Genomic DNA, 21,850 nt, shown 5'->3' on the forward strand with positions numbered 1-21,850 from the left:
TGACAGAAGTCCAGGCCAAGAGTCATTGTCTCCAGGTTCATCACGATCACACTCACGCTCCACCCTCTGCAGCTGTGAAGACGCCAGCTACCGCCCTGTTTAGGCGCTTCTGTGGGTCATCAGGAAAGTCACCCTGACTCCCGGGGACTCGGGACTGCCTCTGTCTTTGTGTTCCGGCAGTTTCCTGTCACTCTTCAGGGTCTCTTGTGATTTAGTCTGTGGGGGCTCACTGGGCTGTCTGAATACAAGGATCAACCCCTGGAAAATCCCCAGCACTAACACGGTCTGCAGCGTGACCTGCCTGCGCTCCCTGGTCCCTCTAGAGCATCTGCAAGGTGGAGATGAGGCCCAAGTGTTCTCTCATCCACGTCCCTCATGGTTCCTTCCTGTGCTCTCTGGTTTCCTGTGCTCCAGGCCGGTAATATCGTCTCATTCACCATTCAGTTCACCAGTGGTGTTCTGAGGTGTGTTGAATCTGCTAAGTAGTGCGTTTCTAATTTCAATCATTTTTTCATTTCTAGAAGTTGTATTTCGCTTTTGATGGTATCTTGGTCCTTTGTCATACTTCAGTACCCTCTTTCATTTCTGTAACTATGTCAGTCGAGTCGCTTTCTATTCAGATTGCCTGATTCCATTTCTCCGCAGAGTGTGGTGCTGCCCGAGGCATTTCTGCCTCTCTCACACGCGTGCGCTGCTTCCTCACCCATCCATGGAATCCCAGGCATGAGCCCAGGCTCCCTGGGTGGGAATTCTGGGAGGGCCGAGGGCAGATGGGTGGGTTCCCCCAGAGGGCCTGCCTGTGCTTTTGCCAGGACCTGAGGCACCACTGGGCAAACAGGGTGTGTGTGTGCTCAAAACTAAACCTGCACGAGGGCGGCTCGCAGTTAGACATTCTGCAGGACAGGGTGGGGTGGAGTTTTTCTTCTCTTTGCCCCGTCACCCAGAGCAAGGCTCACAGAATGCACACCCCTATCCCCTTCTGGTGACCTGGCTCACACCAGGGCACCTCATCTTGGGGCTTCTGTCTTGACTCCCTGCCTGCACTTTGTCCCGGTAAAGCCCAGGGCTTGGCCGACAGGGATTAGAGCTGCGTCCTGCGCGATTCCTGCATGATTCCTGCGTGATTCATCCTTCTCTGCCACCCCTGGCCTCTGGGGTTCCCCTTAACCTCTCCCAGCCTCGGCCTGTGTCCAGAAGAGCCCCCAGACCGTTGCTGGGCACCCTCAGGTTTTGGCAGCTGTCTTGGACAGCCCCCCTCACCCCCGGCCCTTTCCAGCCCATCCCCCAGTGCTCACAGCTGACCACAAACAGCGTGGCCGTCCCTTTCCAAGCCCACCCTCTTCTCCCCCAGCATGGACCGTGTCCCCATTGTCCCCCCAAAACAGCCATCTCCTCCCTGGGATGTCTTCCCCACTCTGCAATTGTCCTGGCAGCAAAATATCACTTGTTCTGCAAACCCCGGTCCCCAGAGGCCTCTGAGTGCTTCTCTGACTTAGTGTCATGTTGCCGACGCTGCATCGCTCCTGTGCTTCCTTGTTGGTCCTCGACACACCCAGGAAGCTGAGGGTCCAGGAGGGCAGTGGGATGGGCACTCAAGCCAGCCCCTGACCCCTGGTCCAGCCTGTGCCAGCCACTGTGGGACTTGGTGAGGGGACATGGTGCCTGTTTGCCATCGGGGGGCCTGCTCTGCCGGCCGCTGGACACATGAGGACTCACTGCCTCCGCCCAGAGTGGGGGCGAGGTTGTTTCAGGGCCTCTCTCCTGCTCGCTCGGGAGAAGGCATCGCTGCCGCCGCGGTGTTCATGCACTTGTCCGCCGGGCACACAGCCTCGGCTGCCCAGGGCCCAGCCGTGAGGGACACGAAGCCGCCCTGGTTTGTCCTAAAAAGGCCTCTTAATAGAAATGAGAGATTTAATTTGTCACGGGCCATTTCTCACAGCACCAGCCTTCATTAGGCAGCTAATGTGGCCGCGAGGAGCACTGGGGCGGCCTGGGGAGCAGATGGCGCCGGGAGCCAGCAGCGCAGTGTGACTGCACAGCTACGCACCCCCGGGACACAGAAACCGGGTTACTGAGTCCGCAGGCCGTCTGCTGACTTCTGGGGGGCGCGGTGCCAGCCCTCCCAGGGGACCCCGTCCCTCCTCCTTGTGGGCAGTGGGCCCTCCTCTGTTCCCTCCCGTGGTTTCTCTCACATACCTCCACATGTGGCCCAAACTCTGCTCCATGAGAGTGGCCTCTGTGTCACCCTCAGGCTCCATAGCCAGGGCTCCCACCGCCTCACCCAGGACAGGGGACAGGGCACAGTATGAGCAAACTGGACAGCACCAGGCTGGCCAGGCCCAGGCTGATTCTGGCCGCGGGGCAGTGGGGTCCCCTGGGGCTCCTGAGGGCTCCCTGCGGCTCACTGGGGTGGGGGCACCGAGAATGTTCTGGGCTCCAGGGTGGATGACACTGTGCTCCCCGTGGCGAGGCCTGCAGGGCTGCCAGCTGTCGCTCCTGCAGGAGGGAGCTTGTTTATCTCCAGGTCAAGCCCAGTGAACTCAAGCCTCATGCATGCTTTTGGGGGAGGGGCGGAGGATGGTCACCTGGCTCAGGACATAGGTCCCAGGTCATGCTGGTTGGCCAGCAGCAGCGCTGGGGTTGCACCCACAGCCTCCTATGCACCCCAACCTGAGCGCCGGGGAAGAGGCTGGAGGCCTGCTGCTGGCATGTCCCTCGGATCTGGACCCCCGAAGTGCCCTGGGCACAGTCGCCTAGGACGCCCACATTTTTTCACATTCTGTCACTGTTCTTGTCCAGCAATGTGAGCACAGTATGTTTGGTATCTATTGCTGCACACCCCAAAAATTTAGGAGTCAAGCCAACATTTGTCACCCCAGCGTCTGTAGGGCAGGACCTGGGCATCGGGCCTGCCTTTGAGGTGTCCATTTGGCTGGGCTGCCTCAGCTCAAGGGTCCCCAAGGCAGGATCTGGCCCCAGTTCCCTCAGTGGATGTTGCTGGGGATCCAAGTCTTTTACAAGGTCCTGTTGTCAGCGGGAGGCCCAACCCAGCCCGCTCTCAAGTGCAGGGGACGCATGAAGCAGGGAGACAGCAGAAGGGACTATCAGCTCATTCAGAAGTAATGCAAAAATGTGAAGCCACCTTCCTGAGTGCTCCCCCGCTGAGCACGGTGGGCAGGGGGCAGTCTCGTGAATCTCGTTGCTGCCAAGCCAGCTGGGCCGCAGAGCAGTCACGGGTCATCTGAGGTCCCCACCTCACACAACATCAACGGCCTGGCCAGAGGCCCAAAGCCCACACCTCAGTCACCAAACCCACATGGGGTGTGACGCAGACTTCTCCTGCCCCTCCTCCCCCCTTAGAAGTGCCACCTGAGTCGCGAACACACCAGGAAAGCTGCTGCTTTCTCTTCTTTGAGGTCTTTAAAGCACATGAAGTCGTATAACTAAAAATAAAACAAATCTTAAATAATCTGTAGTGTTAGTGTAGGAGCCACAAGAACTCAAATGCAGCTTCAGCAGCCTGGGCCCGGCCCTGAGCACGCGGTGCTGAAGGATGGCCACGGGCCCTTAGCAGGCCATGCGCTGCGCAAGGGAGCCCAGCCACGGGGCTGGGGGCCCAGGCCAACTGGCCCACTGTGCGGGGCGGGGTCCACCAGCAGGAGGGCCTGTTCTGATGCACAAGAAGACATTGTTTTCCTTCTTTGTGTTATCTACTGCACTACTTACATTGTAAATGCATCGTCAGAAATAAGGAAAGGAAAACAATGTCACCTGAGTAACCTCCTGCTTGGTTAGGTTTTTCTTGCCACTGTTTACTCGCAGGGGTCTGCATTTTCCCTCTAAGGCACTCAGCCAGGAGACGCTGAGACCCTGGCCGGACTTTGCTCAGGCCTTGCCCTCCGCCTGTGCCATCTGCTGCACTACCTGCAGCCGCACAAGCTGCGTGCAAAGGCCTTGCACCTGTCCTGCACCTGCCCGCGTGCTCTGACCTCAGGTGGCTTCTCAGAGTCATACCGCGTGAGCTTATTCACCCAGGCACACGGATTACCGATCTAATTTTAGTTCTCAAAGCCTGTTTTCCCAAACGAGAAAGCAAAGCAAATAACCCGTGTGCATGAGCAGGTGCAGGGAGAGGCGGTGGGCCAGACGGTGCTGTAGGCTCCTGGCGCCACTGACCCCGCGGGGCAGGTTCCAGGGTGCGTTTTGAGGTGGAAGGGGTGAATGTTTCCATGGTCTTGGGGATCGCTGGCTCTTTAAAACAGCAGTACCTGAATCAGCCCTCCCTTTCTGCTGGTGATTTGCATACCGCGGGCTCTCACACTTCTCATGAGAGTACCTAATGCCAACAGAAGTGCTTGGGACACAAAACTGTTTTAAATTGCTCCCAGCTTGATGTCAGCATGGACTGAAGCCTGGATGATTCCCACCTTAATGATGTTGAAGGTAGGAAATAGGGTGTAAGGGTTATTTTGGTCCTGAAAGTTCTCCAGTCTGGTTAGAGCCCAAATGTGCCTGTGTGGGGTGCAGAGGCATGGAAACAGCTGCCAGAATTATCACACACGTCATCGGGACCCCACAGGCGAGCACAGAACTGAGTGCCACATTCTGAGGTATAGAGCTCAGGTGCTCAGGTGGGGGAGCTCCCCTCCCCCGCTCTCCTGCCTGGCCTGAGAGGGGTCCTCGCCCACACATGGGGGCCAAGCTCATCCACAGACACTGGCCAGGACATGTTTGGATCAACTCCTACTATTTGTCCAGAAGGTGACAGTCTCACCTACAGGACTTAGAGATGCGACATGAGAGGGTATCGCTCTTGCTGAGGATGTCCACCTTGTCACTGGGATGAGGGACCTTCAAAGAATAGGGGTCACCAGGAGACAGCAGAGCAGAGGGTGAGGATGGAGCCGATCCCAGCAATGCAGCGCGTGCCCCTAGATCCAGCGGTGCCTGAAGGCGGTCACCCCGGCCTTTTGAGCGGTGGGAGCTATGTGTGCTCATTGACTGTTGAGTGGCTTGGTCGGGTTTCTGTTCTCTTGACAGACACCCAGCTTTGAGAAGAGCTGGGTTTTCAAAACCAGAGAAGCTGTCGCTGGAGAGGGCCCAGCATGGGTGCCCAGAGCCCCAACTGAGTGGTTGTCTTGCCTCCTCTTGGGCATCTTGAGGGCCGGAGTCTTAATCTTTCCGCAGAGCCCTTTCACTTGCCATGGAGCTTCTGGAGGTCTAGTGGGGGTGGCACTAGGACCGGAGCTCCCAGCCCGGGCACTGTGTCCTTGTGCACACAGGAGGCTCCTCAGGGTCCAGGGCTGTGAGCTTCAGTCGTTGGCCCCCTACTTGTTTGTACAGATGACTGAGGGCCAGCGGTTCTTTCATTGCTGGTCACGGTGCATCCAGAGTTAACTAAGTGTGTCACCACCTCCCCGAAAAAGGACCTGGTTTAATCACAGAGAACCTGGAGGGGAGGGTGGGGCACTCACTGAGCAGAGGGAACGTTCACCTCTGAGCTCAGGTTCCCTGGCTAGAACTGCCGCCTGCCTTCCTTCGGCGTCATGAAATAATTGGAGCAGCAAACCCCAAAGTGCAGGCCCATCTCTGTGACGTCACTCCACCCAGGAGCAGGAGCAGGAGCAGGTCCAAGGCAGCGGAGATGTGTCCTCCAAAGTCCGAATGTCTGCAGTCAACGGCCCCCTTTTGATTTTAAAAGATTCAGTGGAAAAGGCTGAAAATGGATGATTAGTGGGTTTATCAGAATCAGCTGGAGGCAGCGGCATTGCTGAGGGCCGCTGGGGAGCTGGGGAGGGCTCTGCCGCTTTGGCCAGGCCTCCTCCTCACAGTGTTGAGTCACAGCCTCCAAGTCCCCCAGGAGAAGGGGCGGACCTGGGGTTGTGGGCTGGAGTCTCACATGGCCCCTCAGTGTGCTCCTCCCCCAACCCCCAGCTCAGGAACCGCCCCCCTCCCGGGTAAGACCTAGGACCCGGGGGCAGCTGAGCCTCCGCCGTCCCCTCCTACAGCCTCCAGCAGAGGGAGCAGCTCATCTCGCCAAATGTCTCTCACCGGAGCCCAGCCTGGCCTGGGCCCTGGGTGACCTTCCTGTCCCTTGCTGGCCCCTCCCTCTGCTTCCTGCCCGGCCCCCTTTCTGTTGGCCTGAGGATCTATGATCTTGGGTCCTGGCTCCCTGCCCCGCGCGCCCCCCGCCCCCTGCCCCATGCTGTTGCTTGAACCAGTCAGGTGTGCGTTTGCCCAGCTGTTCCTTCTCCAAAGCTCCTCCGCCAGACCCAGGCACAGCTGTCTTGCCGCCGACCTCACAACACAGGTGCACGGTGACCCACCACATCCAACCCCTTGGAGTTCTGACCACCCACCCCACCCCGGAGCAGGGGCCTATGCGCTCACCCCCTACCAGCCCTTCATCCTGTACCAGGTGGCCCTGCAGGCAGTTGGTCCTTTGTGCGTAAACGTCCCCCCTGACGCCGCCTGAAGAGCGGCGCTCGCGACCGCTTCTCCCCGCAGCGCAGGTTTCCCCCACAGGGGCCCTGCTCTCGGTTCTAACTTGCTTCCTCACGTCCCCACCCTCAGGAGGCTCGCTCCCAGGCTCCCACAAGTTAATCCTCTGCTAGCGCGGCGGGCGACCCACCTGGCACCCAGCACCCAGGTGGGAGGACGGGAGCAGGGTGCCCAGAGGGGATGTTGTTGCAAGGTGCAGATGGGAGAGGAAAAAGGGGACAGATTATGGGGTCCTTCGAGCAGCCCAGACAGAGTATCTCAGGATTCCAGCTTTCTAGAAAATTTATTTTATTAATATCTCAATGTACAAATGGAAATAGAATAAATATTTCATCATTTCATTCTGCACAGCTGTGACACCCCTAGACCCCTGCGCGCGTTCAGGGCGGGTTTCAGAAGCTTGGGAAGGAGATGGAGCACCCGGGGCCCTGGACCTCGACCCCGCCACATCCCGGCCACCGGGCTCCAGCTTGCCGGCCGGGCCCTTGCAGCCAGAGCCTCTGGCACGCTGCAGCGAGTCACAAATGCAGAGGCAGCCACCCGGACACTGGTGTGAGGATGGACCAGTTTCCATGGGAACAGGCCTAAGCACTGAAGACCGGCAGTGGAACTTTCTGGCATTCTGACCCAGAGAGGAGAGCGACTGCTTCAGAGGCCCCCTCCGACCTGGCTCTGTGAGGCAATGGTCCTCCTCTGCTCCAGGTCGCACGAGGGCTCCCTCAGGGCGACAGGGCAGAACCAAGGGCTCTGCTCTGGGGCCGACGCAGGAGTTACAATGAGTGACCCACAGGCCCAAATGGCACCAGATCCGCGGGCCCCACCAGCTCTGCAGCGCCCCCCAGAATGGGAGCTGCTCCCGCGCTGCGCCTGCCCCACTCACCGGGGACAGCCCTCCCGGCTGAGGAGAACATGCCACGGGCCTTGCTGGCGGCTGAGACAGGGCCTCGGGTCCTGGCAGAAAGCACACGAGAGCCCCTAGAAAGTGGCAGCGCCTTTTCGTGGGCGGTGACAGCTGGAGGAGACACCGAGGGCAGGCCCAGCTCCAGGGGCAGCGTGGCTCACGCCGCGGCTCACGTGGTGACGCACCATGCCCACATGTGTGGCCTCCAGGCCCGAGGCCCTGAAACAGGGTGGTGTGTCTGTCTAGCTGCTGGCCAGGGGCAGGAACGACCCCGTGGTGACATGTGTCATTGGGGGAAGCCAGCAAGTCCACTGCGTGTAAAATGGCTGCAGGGCACGGGGCCCCCAAGACGCCAGCTTAGTACGCAATCTTCCAGTGCGTGGGCTGCTCGCACACTTTCTCCTGGTCCCCACAAAATCGGTTATATGTAGTCTTGGGGTCCAACCCTAGAATCTCTCTTTCTTCATGAATCCGGAAAGAGAACGTGGAGACAGAAGTGCCAATGAAGAACCTGCAAAGCAACAGCAGAGGTCACCAGAGTCGCACAGAACCGGCGGCATGCTCAAACGCCCCCAGACGCCTGCCCAGCCCCCCGGGCCCGGCACTCCGTGGCCACCATCACGGCTGAATGGCCAAGGCTGGCGGGGTGGAGCAGAAACCGGAGGGGCCCAAAGGCCAGGCTGCTGGGGCCTGGCTGAGAGGGTCGGGAGCTCAGGAGGCAGACGGCCCTGCAGGGGGCAGACTCCGGATGCCTGCCAGATTCTGGCTCCAAGAGGCAAGGGCTCGGAGCCTGAAGCAAGGCCGCACACAAGGCCGTGGTGGGGAAGGAAATCACCTGCAGCCTCCAGCCCCCTCCAGGATGGTGGTCTTAGAATAAAGGCACAGAGGCCCCCCCCGCCCCCTCCCACCCCACGCAAGACGCCTGCCAGGTTTGGGACGGTGGAATGCAGGTGGCAGAAGCACTAAGCTCTAAACATCCACACAGCTCTGGGGGCTGAGGGGACAGAGCTGTCTGACTCTGGCTGAGATGCCCAAGGGGAGGGGGCCAGCCAAGGTACTGGCGGAGCCTCTCAGCCCCAACCCACCTGCGTGCTGCTGGGGCTGAGCTCGCCCCCAACTCCGCCTGCTGTTGCGGGGGAGGGCCTCTCACCCAGGAGGAGGCTGTCCCCTGGGCCTTTCCTACAGCAGCCAGCGCACACAAAGACAAACGCACATGCTGGCCCATGCAAGCCGAACACGCGCAGCCACCCAGGGGTCTGCAATCTGAGAGTCCCGAGGACAGAGGGGAAATGCCCCGCTCCACTCTTCTTTTCCATTTTACTTGGCGTGTTCTCCCTGATCTCCTCCCAGCACCAACGGGCAGAGGAGTCCTGAGAGAGACCCACGGGGGGCCCAGGGCCCACTTTCTTGGGCACCTCCTACAAGGGCAATGCCAGGACAATGACAAGACAGAGGGCCCGTGCTTTGAGACTCAGCCCGCCCCAGGCCCACTCTTCAAGGACAGAACCCAGGGTGGGGGCTGCCGCTGGAAGGCGGGCCTGGGAACGGAGGGGCCCTCACTGGCCCACGCTTGCCCAGCTTTGACAACATTCGGCGGAGCAGAGGTTCTGGGTGAAGCAATGGCGACAGCACACCCCGGACCAAAGGAATGAAATGAAGAACTGAACTCGCCCAAGGACCACCGAGCCCAAAGCCACATGGGACTTAACAGTGGAGTGGATGCTGGGCAGTGGCCAAAGGTACACAGAACTCTATCTGCTTTGACTGTCAGGTACTCATGAACCTTGTGAAACACAACCAAGCGCGCCCTCAGCTCGGAGCACCTGGCGTGCGCGCAGATCCACTGGTCAATGATGGCCACGCCCCCGTCTTTGTAGAGCTCCAGCTCCTCCCACGTGGGCTCAAACCTCACCATCTCGGGTAACAGCCTTTTCAGCTCCTCATATTCTGCAAGTTAAAAGGAGAGGACGTTGAGTGGCAGCATATGCAGGTGCCAACGGGCGCCTGCCTACCAGGCTTGCAAGCATACTCTGCGGCACGTTAATTCTTCAGGAACTGACTAAAGAGGCAAAGAAGACAAAACCACAAAGCTCAGGGTTCCCCTCCTAGCGGCGCGGCCGAGGGTCCGTGTCCACACCCAGGTCTGCCCAGAGCGCACCCAGGGCAAGAAGAGACGGACAGAAGCCAGGGCTGCTTGCCAGGGCTGCTTACCTGTCCTGACGGCGTCTGTGGCCACAAACACTTTGTCCAGCCCGTGGGTCTTCATGAGGCTGCGGATCTTCTTCACAGCTCCGTCCAGGCTGGGCACGTCCTCCCTGTGGCCCCAGATGAAATCTTTCCTTCTCAGGTGGACGCCGAGGTAAGGGCCCCCCAGCGCGGAGCCTAGCTTGACCTGGCAGAGGAGGACCGGGGCGTGATGAGGGGGACCTACGAGCGTCCAGGCGCTGGCACTCAGGAGACGCAGGGTGACGCGCGTTCCACACGCAGCGTCCTGCACTGTGAGTCTCCCTGAGGGACTCTCAGGCGAACAGGACGTCTCCCTAAGGCTGTGGAGTGACTATCATACCCTTTGATCTGAGTGCAAAACAAAAGTAAATAAAACACTGGAGAGAACACAAATTGGATAAAAGATAAAACCTCCCACTTAATATTATGTATTTCTAGTAAAGACCATCCACATACCTACTAATGAGGGCTTGAACGACGCCATTCCACCTGAAACTAGCCCAATGTCCCATAAGAGAGCCAACCAGTGGAATGGAGTTTCTCTCTACGAAACAGTTTGCTGTTAAAAACCACAGTCTGAAGATGCAATATGTGATTTGTTAAAATTAAATTATAGGAAAACCAAACTGTTCAGAAAAACATTTTTTTAAAGGGACAATGGTAGACCAAAGCGGTAAGTGGTGTTTTTGGATGGTGTAGATAAATCTTGCTTTTTTTCTTTACTGCTCTTATGTTATAAAGAAGAAAACACTGAACATAATACCACCTTTCACGCTCTGCTCGCCTGTTAGCACTTCTTCCCCTAAGGGCGCCCCTCCGGGCTGCGGGAACCGCAGTAAGTGCCCATTCCGTTCACCAAAGAGGACCGGGCCTGGCAATCCCCCTAAGTTTGCACCAGGCCTGGGGGCGGGAGGGGGTCCTGATGAACAGCACCCACGGGAATCACAGTCACGAAGGCGGACCGCAAAGGGAGAGACACTGAAGGTGACAGTCCGGCCACCCTCCCATCTTGTAAAGGGAGGGGTTCACTGTAACACACCTAAAACGATCATTTACATTTCCTCTAAGTAAAAAGAGACAGAAGCTACCTTCATCTTGGTCCAGTCCTCCTCGTAGGGGATCCTGTCGGCCTCGTTCGTGGAATTCAGGTATTTACTCCTGAACTCGTCGCCCACCGCCCGCAGGTGCTTGGCGAACACCATGCTCCGCCGCGTCTGGGGGCGCGGAGACAGCACCGTGAGTGCCCCGGCCCGTCTGCCTGCGGGGGGATGCCCGGCTCAGCCCCCAGCCCAGCCCAGCCCGGGACAAGCCCCTGCGGCCCGGCCGAACCCAGAGGCCACCCCAAAACTCTGATGGAAACACCAAGGACAACAAGCTGGCGCTCAGGAGGGCCGAGCTGTGCACAGGGCCTTAAAGTCACTGGGGCCACCTTGCAGGGTGATGAGTCAGCACCTGTTAGCAAGGCAGGTGCTGAAGAGAGGGCTCCCGAGGAGGCCAAAGCACGGCAGGCGCTCTGCAGGCCACCACGCGTGGCCCCTCGCCCTCCCTGACTGCGAGTGCGGCTGGCTCTGCGGGAGAGGCCCGAAGGGGGACCTTTACGACCTGTGGGGGACCGCAGCGCTGAGAGGCACAGACTGGTACATCGACAGGGGTAACAATGGCACGTCATGCTTCTGAAACGGCCCGCCCAGGAGGCACCCGGGTCACATGTCCGGGGAGCAGGGTCTCACCTGCCCTCTGCCCAGCTGAGCCCGCCTGTGGGAGGCCCCACGGCCCTGGACGGGGCAGACCCTGTGGCAGAAGAGGTCCGTGGCTGCGTGGGGGACGCGACCCCGTTTCTTCAGCCTCCTGACCTACAGCAACAGGGGCGGGTGCCCCCGGGATGAGGACACGCCAGCTACTTCGTGGCTAAGCAGCAACGTGGGTGCCACCCTCATCGCAAACCAAGGCGTACAGAGAACAGGTCACAGACTGCATTTTCTTGAACACAAAATACTGTTTTTCCTTTAAAGAAATTACCTGCCATAAACAACAAACCTGTAGCTCAATTAAGAAACCTGGGAACCCATGAAGAGGACAAAAATCAAGCCAACAGAGTGGCGGCGCTGCCCCCAAAGGCACTGCCACGGCAGCGAGGGGGCACCCGGGCGCAGAGGGTCCCACAAACTGTCCTCCTGCAGGGCCTCTGGGAGGTGACCCGGCAGAAGGCACCCAAATCCCACAGGTGGGAGAAAACATCTGCCTTGAGGTGAGCTCCGTGTGAGTTTTTTCCTTTAAGAGAGCTGGAATTGACCTAAACACATTTTTTCCCCCATCACCGAAACCACCCCTCTTCTAAGAATCACTTTGCCTCCATGTGCTAGGATCTGGGCGACGCTGGGAGTGGGGGGCTGAGCTGATCCGGCAGGGGCAGGTGCCCCTCACAGCGTCCCCGTGCCCCTGCCCCACCCGCAATCCCTCGGACGCCTGCACGCAGCTCCCCGCGAGGAAGGCTGCCCCCTCGCCCTGCAGAGCCCGACAGGCCCGGCCCCAAGAGGCTGGCACAGTGTCCCACCTCACAGCTGCAGGCTTTCCTCAGGACGTGCTCCCTGCCCTTGTCCCATGGCAGCAGAGACCGTGCCTCCTTTCTGAGTGGAGGCCTGACGAACAAGCTGCCACCCTGCCACGTCAGCGGGATGCTGCCACCAGGAGAGAGGCCGCTCTTGCAGCTCCACCACCCTTCACGCACGATGGCCGTGGCACCAGGCCACCCAGAGCCCGCGCCCCATCGAAGCAGCAATGGAGGCCTCAAGGGAGAAAATACCCTGCCTGTCAAAGCTGATGAAATGTGAGCAGAAAGAGCCCTAAACACGGTGACCGAAGGGGGCAACAGGAAAGGACAGGCTGAGGCAGCTGTGAGAGGGGCTGGTGGCTCACAGTCACCCGGGACCCGCAGCCTGAGACCTGGCCATGCCTGGCCTCCCCCTGGAGCAGCCTGAGCGTGGTGGGGAGAATTCAAGGCTACGCCCACACGCGGCGCTGCTCAGGGCCTCATGGCTTCGGTCCGCGAAGCTGAACACAAGCGTTGTCAGTGGCCTCAGATTTTCAGAATCTGAACAACTTAAAACACTGTGAGAAACTTCCGGAGACGCCGCAGGCAGCACTCACGTCCCAGTACTCCTTCCCTCCGTAGTGGTCATGAAGGAGGTTCTCGGCTCTGTCCAACATCACCGACCTGTTTTTAAACCACAGGAGAAGAAAGAGTTCAGCTTTAAAAACGACTATCTTCACGTGTTCCTCAGCGCGGGGCCTTGGGCCAGGGGTTTCCAGGGTCAAATTCTGAGAGGCCGCCAACTCTGCGGGTCACCGGGCTGCACATGGGAAGCTACGGCGGACCCTGTGGGCAGCAGCTCGCTGGCCGCCCACACCACGCCTCTGAGAGGGTTTTAATTTCTAAGTGAGTCTAAGCATTCATGGGTCGCTCCTGTCCCAGCCACGGAATCCGGGGGTACAAGCCCACCTGGGGCTCATGATGCAAAAAAGAAAACAAACAAATCAAACAAAACTAGCAAACAGAAACCAGCAGTCTGTTGAAGGAGTAACACGCGACAAAACGGGTTCACATCAGGAATGAAAGATGGTTCAACATGAGAAAATCCATTACTTAAACTCCACACGTCAGTAGGTAAATGGCAAAGCCACACAGTGACGGATTCCACAAAGGCACAAGGCAGGGTTTACTCCTATCTTTAAAAAATGGCCCCAGTAAAACAGGGGACTAGGTACTTCTTACGCGGCTTGTGCTGCTCGAGCCCAAAGCTGGCACCTTCTTCAGTGACACCTGCCTGTCCCTGCCCTGCAAAGTGAGGGCCCAGGGAGGCTGGGTTTTATGAGGTTACCACACCACCCACAGCATCAGAACGCACAGAGGGGACACTCCAGAAACAGGCCCGTACCCGCCAGGGATGGGCGACCAGGAGGCAGGACAGGTGTGGAGAGAAGACTGGGCTGGGAGCTGGGGAGGCAACCAGGAGCCTTCCCTCCAACAGGACGAGGCCTCCGCAGTCACAGTGAAATGCGGAAACACAGACTATGAAAGTGGAACTTACAAGAATTGTTAGGAATATTGGGATGGTAAAGGCTGGAATAAAAAAACCCAGCCCTACTGGTGTGGCTCAGTGGACTGAGTGCCAGCCTGTGAACCGGAAGGTCACCAGTTCAATTCCCAGTCAGGGCACATGCCTGGGTTGCAGGCCAGGTCCCCGGATAAGGGCCTTGTAACAGGCAAACAATCTCTCTCACACATTGATGTTTCTCTTCTCCTCTTTCTCCTTTCCTTTCCCTCTCTCTAAATGTAAATAAATAAAATCTTAAAAACAACAACCACAACCCACAAACCTTTAAGGAACAGACTAATAAATGTGAATATATAAAAATTAAAAACTGCAGAGACAGAAATTGGCAAGGTTTAAAAGGGTTCAGAAAAACTTCAGAAGACCTTTTCACTCAAATCAAAGAAACACCAACTAACAGACCAGGGACGCACTTCTCATCGGCGCGAGGCCTTGGCTCCCTGCCCTGGTGGCCACGTGGGGATGAGCCCCAATGGCGCCGCGCAGAAAGCGCACACCTCACGGCCCCAGCCACTTCCGCTCTGGGTGCGAGCCTCTGTGTTTACTCCCCAACATTTGGGCTAAAGTGTTTCCTATTTGTAACAGCAAAACCGACCAACCAAAGACCACCCCCCCCCTCCGACTTGAGCTGGTTCATAAAGCCTCGCACATCTGTGCAGACGACCGCGAAAGAACGCCGTGACCTCCTTGCATCTTCAACACTGGAGCTGTTCCAAGTACAAAAGAAGGACCACGAGACCAGAAAGAGAACATGCACATAGTATGACTCCATTTATGTTTAATGGAGAGATGAACACACACACGCTTGATACAAACAGCAAAGCTCTGGAGAGAAATGGGGGTGGTGAGTACAGCGGCAGCCTCTGGGGTCTCTGTGAGAAGGGTCTGTTTTGTACAACACACAGCACTGCCCGCAGAAACGTGTCTTCCACGTGCGTGCCGTTACACCATGGCCCTGCCCCAAACTGTCCAGCCACGTGCACCTCGAAGTGCCGCCTTCCCCGCCGCCCTTGCTTCGAAACTAAGGGGCCTCCTCTCTGGGCGCACGTCTCCTTGTAGGCTCAGCTGTCTTCTTACCCATAAATGAGACTCAGAAAAATGACTGGCAAACTTACACGTCCCACAGGTCCAAACTTCAGCCAGGTCTGCTTTTGAAACCCAATCGTTTTTAGTGAGGATTTTTAGCTGCCTTAGGACACTAGTAGAGCTGGAGCTCACAGCTGGGCCCCACAATCTGAGCCCCTACGTTTCCGAAACTGAAAATCTGGTTCTTCGAGCAGATCGAGCAGATGTCTGCTGGCCTACGATGGATGCACTTGTACTTTGCCTACAAAGGCCAAGCACGCCCCATGGTGGCCCTAATGCAGAGAAATGGGCTCAAGGGACGAGGAGGGGCCCCGCCTGGCATCCTGGCACACCAGGGGCAAGGCTGTGGTCCTGCTGCGGTCGGCGGAGAACCTCTCGGGCCTCGGAGATGCACGAAAGGCTTCCTTGGGCACTGCGCTCCCCGGGCTCAAGGGGCATCAGTGCAGCTGTCACGGGGGGCCTGCCTCCTGCACCTACTTCAGACTAAAGACAGCTAACAGCAGGGGCTCCTCGTTGTAGGGTCCCACGTACCCCAGCAACTCAACCTGCAGGCAACTTCTAAGAACATGGCTGCCTGGCCGCCAAGCCCCAGTCCTGCTCCCCAAGCCCGTCCTGCTCTGGAGTCTGTTTCACGAGCCAAGCTGGGGGACTCGTGCCTTCCCAGGCACCTCTCGGCACTACCCAGTGGTGAGTGAGGGCAGCCTTGGTCCCAAAGGGACCCGGCACCAGGGAGAGGACAGTGGGATTGGGGGAGGGGTGGGGACCAGGGCTGACACACTTCCAGCAGGAGAAGCTGGGACAGCTGCCGAGGGAAGCGTTTCTGGGAGAGGCTCCAGCCACTCTGACCTCACCAAAGTCAGGTTTGAGAAGGTACAAGGGAAAGCCTCCTTTCAGAAGTGACCCAGACGGGAAGCATCACGCCCCTCCGCCAGCGGGCACTGAAGGCCGGTTCCGGTGGGCTGCCCAGCACCCGGCACCTCGGTGGCCCATTTCAAAACCCTTCCGGCTCTGCCTCTGCCCTCACCTGCCTCAGCCACATGCCCCCACTGCCATGGGAGCACTGTGCCATCCCCAGGACAGATGAAGAAAATAAAACGGGTGCGCCCTTCTACTCCTGCCCACTACCTCCATCCCTGTCCTCCCCTCTTCACTGCCCCGCCCCACGCCCCCTATACGCCCGCTGCACCCAGCTGGGTCCCAGCCTGTCCCCACCACCTCAGACAGGGACCCCGGGGTGAAGCAGGTGCGAGTCCGACTCCACTGGCCACCAGCTGTATGACCAGCAGCGTGAGCCCCACCGTGCAGTTCCAAAGTGCAGCAGCTCCAAGGAGCGCGCCACGGGGACGCAGACTGCACCTGCAGCAGAGCCCCGGCGCGGGTGCTGCTGGGCCAAACCTGGGGCCCTTTCCTGGCCTTTCCCCAAGGACACACGCAGCCTCCTCCTGGATGCTGATGCCTGCCCCGCCTGGCTGCAAAGGGAGTGTGGGGAGAGGACAAGGTCTAACTCGCCAGTGACTCACACAGGCCACAGCCAGGGGCATTCCAATGCCACCAAGACAGTGCGCACGTGCACGTACACATGCACACACCCACACCTGCACTCATTCATGTGAGCACACATGCACGCATGCACCTACACACGAGCATATACACACATGCGCATGCACACGCAGAGGTGCACGTGCACACACAAATGCGCACACGCACACACATGTGCACCCTCACTGAGCAGACGCTGCAGGCACCTACCGTGCTGACGTGTTTCTCAAAAGCACTGGCGCGATGATAGAAGCTGATCCTTGAACAGACAGACAGGAAACGTTTAAACCCCTTGTTTCTTCATAACCCCAAAACCATCCTCTGGAAAAGAAGAGCCACGGGAGCCCTTAGTTTAGCTTGTTTTTCACAGGCAGTAAGTGACATCTGGAGGCACACGTGTCACCTTGACCTTGGTAAACTCAATGTTTCTCTTAGTGAGAGCTTGCTGGTCATGGTTAGAGGTAGGGATGTTCTTGTGAGAATTTTTAAAGTAACCATAAGTTTCATCTGACCCAATGAGACCACTGAAGGTCTTCCCAGGAACTGGGGCGGCACAGGGACGGAAAGCAGGGGCAGTGCGGAGGGACCTGACGGAGGTGACACTTCACGCTCTCCAGTGCCCGAGGTGACGGTAACGGTCCCTAAAACAATGCTCTTCCAAAGAGCTTCTGCGTCGCTCGGATTGTGAGAGCCACTGAGGCGAGAGCCCTCCCACAGAGAGGTCTTCAGGTGGCAACTTACAGTTGTGGGGTCAAAACCACCACTTCCGGGACCTGGTTCAAACGCAATCAACAACGTGGGAAAGGTAAAGGTGTCTCGGTCAGGTATTTTTAAAATGGCCCAAGGCATCTGCGAGCAGCGGACAAGGAGGCCTGTGCACCGTCTGGGGGGCTGAAAGGAGACCTTCGGGAACCAGGAGGCAGCCGGCAGGTGGGGAGTGTGGCCACGGGGTCACACGTGCGCTCCAGATGCTGGGGGGTGCCCTCAGAGCCGTCCCCGGGCGGCGGGGAGGCTCGCCCCGGTCGTACCTGTAGTACTCGTGCTTGTCCTGTGAATAGAGGAGCGGGTCGATGCAGGGCCGGTCGTCAATCTTCTCTTCCCAGGTCCCCTCTTTCCACCCTTCTGCGTAACTTTGCAGGACATACACCTGGTCAATGAAGGGCCCACCGGACTCTGGAAGAGGCCAAAGACTGACAGTAAACAGTAACCAAAGCACCCGTGTGGCCCACATCAGACTGCCGTTGATACAGAGAGAGAATCATCACTTTAGTCAAGGCCCCCTTCTTTCCAAGGACTGGAGGAAGCTGACAGAAGTGGAGCTGCCACACAACAAATGACACTGGGGCACAGGGTCCCTGAAGGGGGCGAGTGGGTCAGCTCGGGGTGGTGGAGCTTGTCCAGGCCGTGGCTGCTCCCATGGGCTCTTCATCGCCCGAGCTCTCACAGCACTTGGGCCTGTCCTCAACCTTCTCTTGACCCCTGCACCCCGACTTCCCTCATGCCGGCCACAGACCCCACGCACGCCCTCATCCTGCTCTCTGGGGCTCCTCCTGGGATGGCCTCCCCGCCGTGCCTCGGTGCCTCGGCGTGCTCCTCCCTGGGGCCTCTGAACAGCAATCCCCGCCTCGACCGTCTCCCCCCGCCGCTCCATGGCTTGCTCTTGACCCTTGTGAGGCCATTCAAACTACACCTCCCGGGACGCCCTCCCAGGCCATGGCTCCCTGCCCCCGCCACCGCAGCACCTTCCTGCTTTTTTTCCCTCCGTGCCCTCTTTGCACCTCAAACGCTGCGTGTTTCAATGACTTATTTACTTATCTATTTGCTGCTCTCACTCCCCACAGGAACTCCAAGAGAGTGGGGGCCTGGGTCCCCCTTACCCACTGCTCCCACCCACACCTAGAGTGTGTTCCCCCATCTGTGGTGGTCAAAGGAGGTTTGTTCAAAGACAGAATGAACGAGCCAAGTGACAAGAGCATGACAGAAAGCGAAATTCCAGTGTCTTTTCCACGTTCACTTTCACTTGGGCACTGCCACCTATGTGGCGGTGGCACCTGAGGCCAGAGCTCCAGGGGCTCCTCTCAAGTGATGACACACCAAGAGGCAGGTATGTGGCCGGGCGCCCTGCTGCGCACGCCCCAGCACCCCATCCCAGGATGGGCACCCCAGCCTGTCTCCCTTTCTAGGGGTGGAAACGGCTAAGCAGTGCCAGCCCGTCGGACAGGGTGGAGGCAGAGCCGTTTTGCCCGCCTCCAAGCACATCATCCGGGCGCTCTGTCTTCCCTCCCCCTGGCAGCTCCGGTTCCGGGGGTGCGGTCTGGAGAACAGCAGGGAGGACACCTATATGCCACCCCACACGCTCGCAGCTTCCAGTCACTGAGCACAATCTCAAATGGCAGAGGCCCAGACCCGTCCCTGTGCCCACCTGACAGGAGACCCACCACCCCACCCGGTAGGAAGGTGAAGGGCAGGTTCTCTGAGGCTCTGTAACCCGGGTTCAGACCAAGTGCGGACAGGGTCCTCGGCTAGGTCAAGTCAGATTACACACCCAGCTGCATCTATCATCCTGGGTCAGGGGCGGTGGGGGGAGGGAGTTCCAAGGATGCTTTGTACAGCCTCAGAGTCTGCCTCTCCCAAGAAGATACTCCCTATGTCGTCCTGGGCCTGCAGCGCTCACGGGGCTGACTCCAACACAGAAACAAAGCAAAGTGACAAGGTCTACGGTGCAGGGAAAAAAGAACTTGAAAAATGAAGACATGCAAGCCACCATCCTCGGTGTGAGCACCGATTCTAAGCTGTCCAGGTCCCTGCAGAGTAGGAACTCAGTCAACCTAACCGAGTATGGGCAGCTTAGAGACCTGACCCACCAATGCCTGTGACAGAGTATCAGCAGCTTAAAGGCTGTGACTCATCAATAAGTGCTACAGTGTATCAGTGGTTTAAAGACTGTTGCTGGCTCTTCTAGGCCTCTCTAGGGAAGAGGAAAAGAGATATTGCTGACTTTGTGTCTTCCAAACAAAGCAACAGTAAACTCTGAATACCTTTATTCTAAGAAAGTCTTTAACTCCTCTCTCTAAAAAACTAAAAAGGACAGATTAAGTAGGACTAAATGAAACAATGTATTGTTGCAAGTCTTCACCCGCACTGCAGTGGGTACCACAAGGTCAGTGCCATACACGCCTGTGTTTTCCTTCAGGAGAAATGACCTCTTCCGCACAGGGAGCCAAGTCCCGCTGGGACAGCCCTGGCCTCTGTGGCAGCGGCTTTCTCATGGCAGCTGTAGCTGCACTTCGCTGACTCTCCAGGCTGCCACGGTCATCAGAGGTGAGCACTTCAGACCTATTTCCCAGAAAAATTAAGGCAAGACCAAGATCACTGTGCAGGGTGGGAAATGGCAGGATACAGGGCCCCTCCACAGAGCAAAGGCTACGACAAGAGGCCCAGTGAGAAAGCCTGCTGGCCGAGCTCTCGGCCTGGCCTCCGTCCACAGCAAAGCAAACCACCTCACCTGCAATGAACTGCTCATATTCAATGACAGGGATGTTTCTATTGAGACTTGGAAGGTCAAAAAAGTCGGACCACGGTATCCGGACCTGGTGAATGTCAGGGCTCTGCCAGTGGTAGAGACGGCCCCAGGGGGGCAGCACCAACACCCACTCCTCGGTCTTCAGCAGGGTCTTCAGGAGGGAGGCAATGCGGATGTAGACATCCCGGCGGAGGTTGAAACCCTCTGGGGGGTTGACATCATACAGCAGATACCTGGCAGGGAGGAGCAGGACAGCGGTGCTTCAGCAAGGAAGTTTCCGGACAGAATACCTGAACACATGTGCCATCCCCAGGAGATCATCCCCCCTGGGGCTTTCTAGTCTGTGAAGTGGAGGCAGACGCCCACTCACCTCCATCCCACCTCCATCTGACTGATGACTTACAGAGCTCACAGGTAGAAGCATCATCTGCCTAACGATGAGCAATGATTCACAACTAAGCCCAGCAGTCAACAGCCCACTTCACACTCTTAACACTTACTGAGGACCCCGAAAGGCTGTTGTTCATGTGTGTTAAATCTATAAATAATTCCTGTATTAAAAGTTAACATAAGAATGCTAAAAAGTATGTATTAATTCACTACAAAGTAACAATAATAAACCTATTACACGTTATCGTGAACATTTTTAAGTGAAAAGTCAGCACATTTTTCAAAACAAAAATAACTGGTGAAAAGAGTGGCAATGTTTGTAATTTTTGCAAATCTCTTTTGGTCTGGTGATAGTTGGATTCTCGTATCTGCTGCTGCATTCAATGTGCTGTGATATCACGGGTGGTTCCTGGAAAAACCACCCAGCAAATCCATAGAAGGAACACTGAAAAAAGCAAATACCATCTTGGTGTTACTACCAAAATGGTATGACACCTCCGGGGGTCCCTGGCCACGGGGTCTGCTTTGTACCAAGATGACCTGCACTGATCCTTCTTTTATTACGCCTGAAACTTGAACATCCAACATCTGGACGGAGAATGAAAGACTCCGTGCAGATAAACAAGGCTGCGCTTTCTTAAGAACCGCCTCATTCGAACATGATTCTGAGACTCCGCGAAACCCGGGCTCATAAGAACCCTCATCATCTAACAGGGTCTCCAGGCCTGTCCCTTCACGCTGACCCGCAGCCGGGCCTTCCTGGGGTCTCCTGGGGTCTCCTGGGGTCGCGTCCGCCCAGGGCGACTCTGGCTCGCGTCCAGCTCCCCGTGCCCGGGGCCACGGACCCCGCCCCCACCGCTCCAGAGCCCCTGCTGCCCTGGGAACCCCGCCGATTGCGCGGATGCGCGTTTACCTTCTGCGGGACGCTGCCCCCGACAGGATGTCGGCTGCCGACTGGCCGGGCCAGAACTCCTCACCCTGGGCGCAGGCAGATCGCCAGAACGCTGCCCCGAGAAGCAGACAGACGACGCCGAGCGCCGCCATGGCCCCCGGCGGCCACGCACATCCGGAGGCCACGCCCCGCCCCGGAAGCGACTGCCTGCCTCTCCCAGCGGAGAGCATTCCCTGTAGCCACGGCAACGCCGCGGGTCCCGCCCCGCACATGCGTCCTGCGTCATCCCTAACCTGGACTGTTCCAGAGCTAGACGCGCCTAGCAGCTGGAGCCCCAGACGCGATCCGGGCCTTGGAGGGGGCGGGGCCGCGCGTTCAGCAGCGCGAACCTCGTCTCCTGCGGGCCTGGGCAGTGAGGCCGAGCTGGGCGGCACTCGGGCCTTGGAGGTGGGTGCCTGGCCTTGCTCCAGCCTCTGGACGCCACGTGGTGTCTCTTCCCCTGCCCTTTCCAGGATGTCGAGGTGCGTTGTGCGGCTCTTCCACCATGGTTTCTTCCGAAAACACCTCCCGGAACAAGAGGCCCGGGGTTGCCCCTGCCGGGCACCCACTCCCCAGCTCGTCATCCGTCACCCGTGGAGGGCGTGCCACCTTTCTCCTCCCCTACTCTCACTCCTCTGCTG

General features: G+C 58.0%; 1 protein-coding gene across 1 annotated transcript; it reads right to left on the bottom strand.

Annotated features, from left to right (window-relative positions):
• Positions 1 to 6,836: 6,836 nt before the first annotated feature.
• Positions 6,837 to 21,340, bottom strand: POFUT2 (protein O-fucosyltransferase 2). Its single transcript, XM_054579162.1, has 9 exons — positions 21,192 to 21,340; positions 19,871 to 20,121; positions 17,394 to 17,538; positions 16,576 to 16,686; positions 12,776 to 12,842; positions 10,717 to 10,842; positions 9,614 to 9,794; positions 9,226 to 9,349; positions 6,837 to 7,913 (listed from the first exon to the last, which is right to left on the bottom strand). Exons 1-9 carry the CDS (start codon positions 21,320 to 21,322, stop codon positions 7,760 to 7,762), a joined length of 1,290 nt encoding a protein of 429 aa, XP_054435137.1. The 5' UTR covers positions 21,323 to 21,340; the 3' UTR covers positions 6,837 to 7,759.
• Positions 21,341 to 21,850: the final 510 nt, after the last annotated feature.

The sequence above is a fragment of the Pteronotus mesoamericanus genome, unplaced genomic scaffold (assembly GCF_021234165.1).
Source record: "Pteronotus mesoamericanus isolate MK-2021 breed Mesoamerican mustached bat unplaced genomic scaffold, CSHL_Meso_final contig_116, whole genome shotgun sequence".
NCBI lineage: Eukaryota > Metazoa > Chordata > Mammalia > Chiroptera > Mormoopidae > Pteronotus > Pteronotus mesoamericanus.